Source organism: Pithys albifrons, chromosome 3 (assembly GCF_047495875.1).
Source record: "Pithys albifrons albifrons isolate INPA30051 chromosome 3, PitAlb_v1, whole genome shotgun sequence".
Lineage (NCBI taxonomy): Eukaryota > Metazoa > Chordata > Aves > Passeriformes > Thamnophilidae > Pithys > Pithys albifrons.
The window spans coordinates 45706038-45715748 of record NC_092460.1 but is presented as its reverse complement, the minus strand read 5'-3'; the positions used below and the strand labels follow the sequence as shown (position 1 = coordinate 45715748).

Here is a 9711-nt window from a genome sequence, read left to right as displayed (position 1 = left end):
TGGTTAATCTTCGCTTGTAAATTGCCCAAAGCTTTTGCTGTGCCTCTTGTTTTCTGGAGAACATTATTTTCTGTGATAGTCATGCTGCTGATCACCTCTTTGATCCATCCTGCTCTTTTAAACTGGGAGTCATCCAGGAGAATTTCGCACTCTCTCTGGACACTGAAGTCTTTTATCCTTGTCTGCAGGTGACCTCTTATAAACTGCTCTTAGAAGTTTCCAGATGTTGCTTGAACTCCTTTTGCAAAGTCTCCAGCTGTCTCGGCTCATGTTTTGCATCTTTGGTAATTTTCAATTTCCGTTCCCACTTGGTTCCAGAGGAATCCCAGAATTAGGACTTCTCCTCCTAGAAGCTGAGTCTCCCCCAGGACATTCTTTCCACAATTTGAAGATTTGCAGGTTGTTCCAGAGAGGATGAAGCTGGCAAAGACACTCCAGAAACACTCCAGGTGTTCCACAAGGAGGTGCTCCAGAATGCTCACCCCCTGCTCCCCACCCCACATGTTAGTTATGGAAACCATGCAAAGCCCTGCTATCCTACTCAGGAGGAATCAGCTGGAGGAAACTTTTATTCCAGAGTGCAAACTCCCTTTGAGCCACCACTCCCCCAGAACATCTCCATGTGCTTTATTTCAGGGCTAGGGCTTCTTCTCTTATTTGGGTCATGTCTCCACTTTTCTTGATACTTTATCTAGGACCAGTCCAATCAGGAGGAGAGGAATTTCATGATGATGCTGCTTGTTTCTTTCTGCTGACTAGCAAGAGAGCCTACACTTCCATCTTAAATGTCCCACAAGGATGCCTGACACGGGCAACCAATGCACCCTTGATCTCCAACTACTGCTGTCACATGCTGACAGAGAGTAGGCCTGTATAGTCCAGTCTTACTCAAAGCTGTGTCAGGGCCGGGTTAGGTTGTATATGAGGAAAAGGTTCTTCACCCAGAGGGTGGTTGGGCACCGAACAGGCTCCCCAGGTCAGTGCTCATAGCACCAAGGCTGCCAGAGCTCAAGGAGAGTTTGGATAATGCCCTCAGGCACATGGTGGGATTGGTGGGATTGTTGGGCCAGAAGTTGGACTTCGATGATTCCTGTGGATTCCTTTCAACTCAGAGTATTCCCTGATTCTATGAACCAATGTTAACAGTCCGCTTTCCTCACCAGCAGCAGATTCTCCCAATCACCTCTGTAGCAGCGCACAAGCCTCTCCTTGTGGTCCCCACCCTATAAGGTACAGGCACGTGGCACACATGCCTGTTGTTTATGTTTAGCCCCCAGTTCAGCTGCACGGACAGTGCGGGAATGCCATTGGGCTAACAGCGACAGAGCTGTACAAGTCCGCAGTGCCGCTTGCTGCCTGCCAAGCAGGAACCTCAAGCACCTCATCAGAGCCTTTCGCTGCTCCTTAAACCTCATTCGCACTTTACATATGGGCAGTGCGGTTGAGCAGCCCCTCCGTACACAAAAATCACGAGTTACCCTCCTGGCCAGATTACCTGTAAAGCACGATCGTTAGCAAGGAACAACGTGAGATTCCTGTCTCTGTTTTGGCAGGCGGGGGCGTGTTTTCTGTTTATTGGGGTAATTCTCCCGCCTCCCTCGTTCCCTCCCTCCCCCGCCAGATGCTGCGGGAGCCCGGGGATTGGGGGTCACGCACCTAAGGGAGCCGGAGCCTGCGGGAGGAAGGGAGCAAAACCGACTCAAATGAAAGGCAAACGATCGGGGCTGGCGGCGTGGGATAAACATCGCTATGGATGATCGCCTCAGCTGACACTTCCCGACGGGAATACCGGAGAGAAACCTGCCAGCCCGGCTCTGGAGGCGGGGTGGTGGTGGTGGTGGTGGTGTCCTCTCCCCCCGCACCGCACGTAGGGCCGGGGCCGCTGCGCTCCCCGCACACACTGCACACCCCGCACGTTGCAGGGCCACACATTCCGCGCCGGCGTGCGGGCACGGCACAGCACACGCGGGGACACGCGGGGACACACGCGCGCACACACAGCGCCTCTGTACGGGGCACGCGGAAGAGCATCCCAATTCCCTCGGGCAGCGGCATCCCGCTGGAAGGGGAGATCCTGGCAGGCTGCCCGGCAAGGGGAGGGGGTGTTTGGAGGCTGCCCGCGGATGAAGGGAGCACCGCGCCGGTCCCCCGGGGGCCGGGGTCTGGCCGGTGCCGCCGCGTGACAGCGCCTGCCGCGGGGGAGGGCGGCGGGGCAGGGCCGCCCGGTGCAGCCGGCGGCAGTGATGTGGCAGCAGGTCGGGTCACGTTGTCGGCCCTGTGCTCGTACCAGTGTGAGACGGGATTAGGGAGGCGGCTGTCGGTGCCGCCGCCGGCGGCGGGGAGTGGGGGCTGCGCGGGCGCGCCCGGCGCGCAGGGACGAGGGCGGGGGCACCGGGGACCGTGAGCGGGGGGGTTCCCGTCCTGCCCCGCCCCGTCGCGGGACTGCCTTGGCCTGTCACGCTGCACCGGTGCAAATGCTCTGGCAATGTCACCCTCTGCGCCCTCCCTGCACGGGCGCGGGCTGCCCGAGGGCAGAGGCAACAGCAGATATGTTTATATCGCGGCTGTGCATGTTTTTATGTATATGTGGCTGTATACGCGGGTCCGCACGTATATAAGGAGCGCTTTTGCCGCGGTCTGGCGTTGCAGGCGGATCCGGCGCCCGTCCAAAGGTCGGGCGGGGGAGCCGCCGGGAAGAGCGGCGGCCGAGCTGGGATCACCGCGGGGCGAGAGCGGCCCCGCGCCAAAACACGCGTGTGCCCTCCGTGCCCGCGCATCCTTAAATCTGTACGAACCGTATGGCGAACGTGACCCCCTCTAAGCATCCCCCTCCCCAAGAGAGAGGCTCGATTGTTACCCCCTTCCTCCCTCCAGGCATGTTTTCCGCGGGCGGGTGTACTCCCCAGACACAAAAATAATAAAAAAATAAAATTATAGAAGTGTGATCATTAAAAAAATTAAAACAAGATTAGAAAAATACTTAAAAATAACCAAAAAGCGGCAGCAATCGCGGCAGTAGCACTGGCGATGACAGCGGCAGTGACACGGGGGGGAAGCCGCTGTCTCGCAGGGCGGTCCCGGGACCCCCCCGCGTCCCCTCCCCGGTCCCGCCCCCGCCCGCGCCGCACGTGAGCCGGGTGCGGGGCTGGCTGGCGGCGCGCGTGCCCCGCGGGCAGGCGCGGCGGCGGCGGCGGCGGCGGCGGGAGCTGCGGGCGTGTGCGCAGCGAGCGGGAGCGAAGGCGGGCAAGGGGGGAGCGGCGGCGGAGGCACTTGGAAGGGGAGGGTGGGGGGGTTAGGGGGGGACGAGCCGCCGCACACTTTTGGCCACTCGCACGGGAGAGGGGGGACGGAGGCTGCATGTGCGCAGCGTCGCTCGCGGATCTCCCGAGACTGATCTCAGCATCCCGCAGGCTCAGTCAAAAGCAGCGACGAAACATCAGCCGCTGCCAGACATGGATGAAGGAATCTCCCGCTTGCCGGAGAGGCAGCTACTGGAGCATAGGGATTTTATAGGGTAAGGCGCCGGGGCAGTATTTCCGTCTCGTATCTCTACGGCGTTTTCGTCTTTTTGAGAAAGTGCTGCGGGGCGCTGGGAGCGGCGCCGGCTCCCCGGCGGGGCGCGGGGCTCGCCGCCTCCCTGGGCGGGCGGACCCGGGCGATCCCTCGCCCGGCCCTTCGGGCAGAGCGCTCGGCGCCCGTGTGCCCATCGAGGAGGTGCCAGGCAAGCTCTCGCTGCACTTGCCGATGCTGGATCTCTGTTTTTCTCCAGGCTGGACTACCCTGCCCTGTATATGTGCAAACCCAAAAGAGGCGTGAAGAGGGACGACAGCAAGGTAAGTTTTCCGGGGTTGTTCTCGCTATAGCGCTTAATTGGGGTTCGCCGAATTTTACTGCTCAGCTTCACTCTCAAGAGCATCCCCAGGGGGACTACGCATTTAACTTGCCCCCCGAAATGCAAGCGGGTTTACGAGCGAGCTGGCACGGCGGGGAAAGCGGTGCCTTGGCGATAATTTGCGCGGCATGTGGTCCGCATGACATTTGTTTTGGTTTTGATCGGCGTTCCGAGGGACCGTGCCTAACGCTCGGCTTTTCCGGGTTTTGCTGATTAGGAAACGTACAAACTGCCACACAGACTGATAGAAAAGAAGAGGCGAGACAGGATTAACGAGTGCATTGCCCAGCTGAAGGATTTACTGCCCGAGCATCTAAAACTGACGGTAAGGTGCAGAGGAGCGTATTATGTACATGAAGATGCAGGCGCCAGCAGCCTGCCCGCTGCGCCCCCGGGACGCCGGGCTGCTTGCCCGCTGTCCTGTCCCTAATGCCCCTCTGGGGCCGGTTTCCCCGAAGTTACCGGAGGCGGCGTTTGGTGGTAGCCAAAGCGTGCCGAGAGGTCGCCAAAACGCCTCCTTGCTCTGCCATTGCAGACGCTGGGACACCTGGAGAAAGCGGTGGTGCTGGAGCTGACTTTGAAACACTTGAAAGCGCTAACAGCCTTAACGGAGCAGCAGCACCAGAAGATCATTGCTCTGCAGAATGGTAAGCGGGGCCCGGGGGGCCGCACCGGGGGCGGGTGGGCGGGAGGAGGATGTCGCGGAGCGGGGCATCCCACGCCAGAGCCTCGGGCAAACGCTGTCCCCGCTCGGTCTCCCCCGCAGGGGAGCGGTCCATGAAGTCTCCGGTGCAGGCCGACCTGGACGCCTTCCACTCGGGCTTTCAGACGTGCGCCAAGGAAGTGCTGCAGTACCTCTCCCGCTTCGAGAGCTGGACCCCCCGCGAGCAGCGATGCGCCCAGCTTCTTGGCCACCTGCACTCCATCTCCTCGCAGTTCCTCCCCGGCCCGCAGCTCCTGTCCCCGCCGCCGGGCCCCCTCAGCAAGGGATCCTCCTCCTCTTCCTCCCCGCCCGCCCCCCCCTGCGCGCCGGGCCACAAGCCGGAGGGCCAGGCTAACTGCGTGCCCGTCATCCAGCGGACTCACGCCGCCGAGCTCAACGCCGAGACCGACACGGACACGGACAGCGGCTACGGCGGGGAGGGCGAGGCGCGCCCCGAGCGCGGCGCTGCGGCGGCGGCCGGCGGGGCGATGCCCAGCCTGTCCATCAAGCAGGAGCCGTCGGGGGACGAGGTGCCCCACGCGACCAAGCGGCTGAAGCTGGACCGCGGCGGCAGCAGCCCCCTGCCCGGCCCACCGGGGCTGGGGGCGCGGGGAGCCGAGGCGGCGGCGGCGGCGGCCGCGTTGGTGAGACCCGACGCCGCCCTGCTTGGCTCGCTGATGGCCCTGGGCGCGGGCGGCGGCGGGGCCCCCTTCGGACAGCCGGCGGCGGCCCCTTTCTGCCTGCCCTTCTACTTCATCTCGCCCTCCGCCGCAGCCGCCTACATGCAGCCCTTCTTGGATAAAGGCAGCCTGGAGAAGTATCTCTACCCCGCCGCCCCTATCCCGCTCCTCTACCCGGGCATCCCGGCACAGGCCGCCGCCGCCGCGGCCGCCGCCGCCGCCTCCTTCCCCTGCCTGTCCTCCGTGCTCGGCCCCGCAGAGAAGGCGGCGGCCGCCGCCGCCGGGCTGCCCCCCGCGCCCCACCTTCCGCACCCCTTCGCTGCCGCCGCAGAGCCCGCCGAGGAACCCGAGCCCGCGGCCCCCGAGGAGCCCGGCACCGAGGGCCCGTGAGATGCCCCCGGGGCCCCCGCGCCGCCGCCGCCCTTCCCTCGCACCGAGGGACCGCCGGGCCGGCACCGCGCCCCCGGTTGCCTGCGGAGGGCAGGGGTCGTTGGGGCCGAACATCGCCGGGGTGCCGGGGCCCGGCCCCCGCAGAGGACCGTCGAGGATAAAATTTGCTACTCAGTATTTTTTTAATGTTTGGCTTTCTAAATGCATAAATAAGGAAGAAAAGAAGAAGAAGGAAGAAAACATAGTAAGGATACTTTTTTTTTCTCTCTATAGAGTAACTTAAATGTGGCACCTTATTTGGAATGGGTTTATACAGTCTGTCTCTTTAGTCCCACTTGGGAACTTGCACTTGTTGTCCAGGAGACCTGGGTGGGTTCAGGGTGAGGGCAGGGGGCGAGGCGAGGGAAGAAGGGCAGAGCCCAGCACCTGTGCGAGCACTTTATGGAGGAGCAGAGCGTGGAGGGTGCACCCTGAGCCCAAACCTGCAGTGCCTTGAGCACCCGGGGATGCCGCTGGCTCCAGCGAGTTTTGGGTGTGCAAGGGAAGGAGGGTCAGACCCATTACATAACCTTGTGTTTATTTCATTATTTTTTCTGGCTAAGGTATACAGGTGTGGCAAATGCATTTGTTCTCATCCCCGTTATTTCATTCAGTATGTTCCCGAGAGATTCCCCCCCCCCCGAACCTTGCTGTATAAAATGAATGTTACTGCACTGAACTACAAAAAGAACCCCCCTTCCCTCCTCCATGAAAACACAGAGCAACTCATCAGCTTAAACTCATTTTATCCCAAATTCCGAGTGACACAAACTGGAGGCCGTAGGTGCACACCTCGCTGTGCAATCAGGAACGATTAAACCAGTCGGGGTAAGTTTCCCATATGGGTTCTCCCCTCATCCCATGCTCAGAATACTGCGATTTCCCTTTCTGGAGACAAACCAGACGCCAGATAATCACACACAGATAAAGCTTTTATAATAAGGCTTAAACCAAGACCTTGCCTAGATATTTTTAGTTTGTTGCCAAGGTAGCACTGTGAGAAATCTCACTTGAATGTTATGTAAGAGGTGAGACACCACAGCCTGGCGAGGAGTTGTGTGCGTGTCCAGGGGCCGTCAGTCCGTTTGGTGCATCTGCTGCTGCTGTTGCTACTGTTTGCCTCAAACGCTGTGTTTAAACAACGTTACAAAAAAAAATCTTACTAGCCTACAGAGTGGCTGTGTGTAAATAGTTGTTAATACATCCAATTAATGATGTCTGACATGCTATTTTTGTAGGGAGAAAAAAATATGTGTTAATGATATTTTGAGTTAAATATCTTTTGGGAGGATTTGCTGAAAAAGTTGCACTTTTGTTACAATGCTTATGCTTGATACAAGCTTATGCTGTCTTAAATTATTAAAAGAAATAAATCCTGTCTGCAAGAAACCAGCTGTTTTAGAACAGTTTAGTATGTGATATATTAGAAATCAATCTTTATATTCAGTATTTTCCAGCACTCCATGAATTCTATTATCTAAATATTTCCACACTATTTTGTGATTAAAAAAATTGTTACTAAGGAATAAAAACTTTAATACACAAAATGGGGTTGTCTACTAATTAAAAATGTAATGATAATATATGATAATGGGTGCATTGAGCTTCAAACTGTATGTGTGACTGGCAATAATTTAATTCACATTTTTAATCTGGGTTCGAATTTGCTCGGTTTCCTTTAACTCACTTTAGCAAACTCTGGTTTCAGAGGTGCATGTTTCACAAAGCAAAGTGTAAAACGTGTGGAACACACTGTGTTTCTTCTGGGCTTCTACTTTTTTCCTCTTCTTTTTGCAAAATATTAATCTTTAACCCTTTACAGCCCTACAGCTGCATGGGAGCTCTCTTTGCACACAAGGAACAAACTTTACAATGTGCCTGACAGTCCAATGACATGTCATAATCTCTGCAGGAATGAATGATGGATATCCCAGCTTGGAAATACTCCACGAAAACTGAACATTTTGCAGAGGAGGGGAGAGCAGGAGGGGGAATAGAGTGGTGGAAGCAGGCACGTAATTAATAGCATGGAAATGCAGCACCTTAAAGACTTCCACAGATTTCATATTTGAGCCCTACATCACCTTTCCTCGCAGAAAAGTCTTGCAGAGAAATTAAATTAAGGAACCCGTCCAACAGTAGCCAGTGTTTACGTAAGAGGGAGGTGAAGAAAGTGTTCCATGCTCCCTCTGCTGGTTTTCAAAACTAGTGACAATCCCAACAAGGAATGAAGTTGGAATGGGGAAAAAAACCTCCTGAGACCGGTGTTAATTCCAGCAACCCTTTAAAATACAGGAGGAATGATAAACTGGATGAAAAATAAGCGAGCCTTTTAAACTACTCGAGTAGGATTGGTCAGAAATAGGTGTATGTCTTCACATGGAAGCTGTAATAAATACAATTCTATTGGAGCTATAGGCAGGCTATCTGAACAAACACCAGGCTTTACACAGCTTTCAAAATTCCAGCCTTTGGGAATATGAATCAGTTTAGATTTCACTGGGCTATAAACCCATCTCCTTATGAGGTTTTATCAATTCCAGTATTTACCATGTTTACCAACAACAAGAAGGTTTGTTTTTATTAGCCCTAGAATCAAGTGCCAAATGACTTCTTGCCAAGTTGCAGCATCAGTGCAGTCTATTAAATTTTATGACATAAAACATAAAGACAAAATAAGTGTGTTCTGATAATCCCAATGCCAAACAAAAGCAAACACAGGAGAAAAAGGTTTGTAATTGATGCTGATAACCCACTGCTGCTGGAGGCAAAAGGCAAGTGACAGGAGGGACCCTGGTGTCAACCTTAATTATTAAATTTCAGGCTTTCTCAGGTCCCTTTGGAGTCTAAATCAATTTGTATGTTTTGTTGAAAAAAACCCTTAGAAACACTGGAAAAGAGCCTCACAGCTTTAAATAGGCACTCACTTAATGGGAGTGCTAAGAGTGCAGAACTGGGTGCTGCATTTACTGTATCCACTTGAGTCCATACTTTCTTGTCCTATAAACTACAAGATAAAGGGTGCAAGCTTAATTTTCTTGTCCCATATACCACAAGATAAAGGGTGCAAGCTTAATTTCTTAAGCAATAAAGTTTGAAAAAAACATATTATTCCAGTATAGTATAGTATATATGACAGGCTCCATTACAGTCTGTTAAATAAACATAGTTAAGATTGTTAAGTCAATGGAAGGTAATATCATGTACCTCCCAGTGAAGGACATGTAATTTTTATATTTGGAAGGGTTACAGTTGTAGAACTCGACTATCAGCCCTGTTTAGGAAAAGCCTGACCTACCAATTAAGCCATGTGAGTCCTTTTCTGGACTGTAATGGGCCTTGGTGTAGGTCCTAAGCCTGTGTTTTGGGGCTTGTTTAATTTTCACCTCTGGTCAGGGCAGACAAAAGGACATCCAGCAAGGCTGGGGACTCTGTGCAAGGTGTGTTTCAGCACCAGTGAATTCCTGGTCTCCCTTCCAACCTCAGCTTCTGGAGCCATGAGATCCTTGTCTTCTCGGGAAGTTTCCCATCTGCTGGTTGCAGAAACGAATGTGAAAATACATCCTCAGAGAAAACAAGTAACAAAAATGCCAGATTGCTCCTCTGCAAAAAAAAAAAAAAAAAAAAAAAAAAGAAAAAAAATAGCCTTGGATTTTTTAAAGCCAGTTTCACTCAGGAAAGTCTGAATCTCTATTTACTGCCTCTGGTTGTACTGCAGGCTCAGAGCAGCTCAGTGAGAGGCAGCAGAGAGGCTCACCTGCTGCCCAAGTCCTGGACACGTGTGGGCTGGATGTGAGCAAGGGCAAACTGCCGCTCTGGCCTTGGTCTCTGCATCCTTCCTGTGGCTACAGCATCTCAGTCTGCAGGGCTGTCACTGTCACAAGCACTGAACTCATCTCAGCCTCTGTTAGAGCAGAGCCTGGGGCTGCAGGGAGCAGCTCTGCCTCGGACCAGGCTGTTCTGCCTCGCTGAACTCACCCAGGGGCACTGCACCTGCTGCCTTTGCC

The 9711-nt window shown here is 54.5% G+C and overlaps 2 protein-coding genes across 3 annotated transcripts; one reads left to right on the top strand and one right to left on the bottom strand.

Annotated features, from left to right (window-relative positions):
* Nucleotides 1–1656: 1656 nt before the first annotated feature.
* Nucleotides 1657–3359, bottom strand: LOC139669569 (uncharacterized). Its single transcript, XM_071550071.1, has 3 exons — nucleotides 3023–3359; nucleotides 2611–2785; nucleotides 1657–2521 (listed from the first exon to the last, which is right to left on the bottom strand). The coding sequence occupies exons 1-3, from the start codon at nucleotides 3357–3359 to the stop codon at nucleotides 1657–1659; spliced, it is 1377 nt and encodes a 458-aa protein (XP_071406172.1).
* BHLHE41 (basic helix-loop-helix family member e41) lies at nucleotides 3141–7270 on the top strand. Of its 2 annotated transcripts, none has more exons than XM_071551610.1 (6): nucleotides 3141–3216; nucleotides 3411–3514; nucleotides 3770–3833; nucleotides 4110–4217; nucleotides 4428–4539; nucleotides 4659–7270. In XM_071551610.1, exons 2-6 carry the CDS (start codon nucleotides 3453–3455, stop codon nucleotides 5663–5665), a joined length of 1353 nt encoding a protein of 450 aa, XP_071407711.1. In that variant the 5' UTR covers nucleotides 3141–3216; nucleotides 3411–3452; the 3' UTR covers nucleotides 5666–7270. The 2 variants fall into 2 exon arrangements, with proteins under 2 accessions (XP_071407711.1, XP_071407710.1); XM_071551609.1 differs by having other exon boundaries at nucleotides 3174–3239.
* Nucleotides 7271–9711: the final 2441 nt, after the last annotated feature.

Coding starts and splice junctions, on each gene's coding strand:
- LOC139669569 (XM_071550071.1), bottom strand. CDS start 3,359: ATGCAGCCTCCGTCCCCCCTCTCCCGTGCGAGTGGCCAAAAGTGTGCG. Junction 2,786..3,022: donor CACTGCCGCTGTCATCGCCA/GTGCTACTGCCG, acceptor CGGTTCGTACAG/ATTTAAGGATGCGCGGGCAC. Junction 2,522..2,610: donor CAAAAGCGCTCCTTATATAC/GTGCGGACCCGC, acceptor GCCCTCGGGCAG/CCCGCGCCCGTGCAGGGAGG.
- BHLHE41 (XM_071551610.1), top strand. CDS start 3,453: ATGGATGAAGGAATCTCCCGCTTGCCGGAGAGGCAGCTACTGGAGCAT. Junction 4,218..4,427: donor CCGAGCATCTAAAACTGACG/GTAAGGTGCAGA, acceptor CTGCCATTGCAG/ACGCTGGGACACCTGGAGAA. Junction 4,540..4,658: donor GATCATTGCTCTGCAGAATG/GTAAGCGGGGCC, acceptor TCTCCCCCGCAG/GGGAGCGGTCCATGAAGTCT.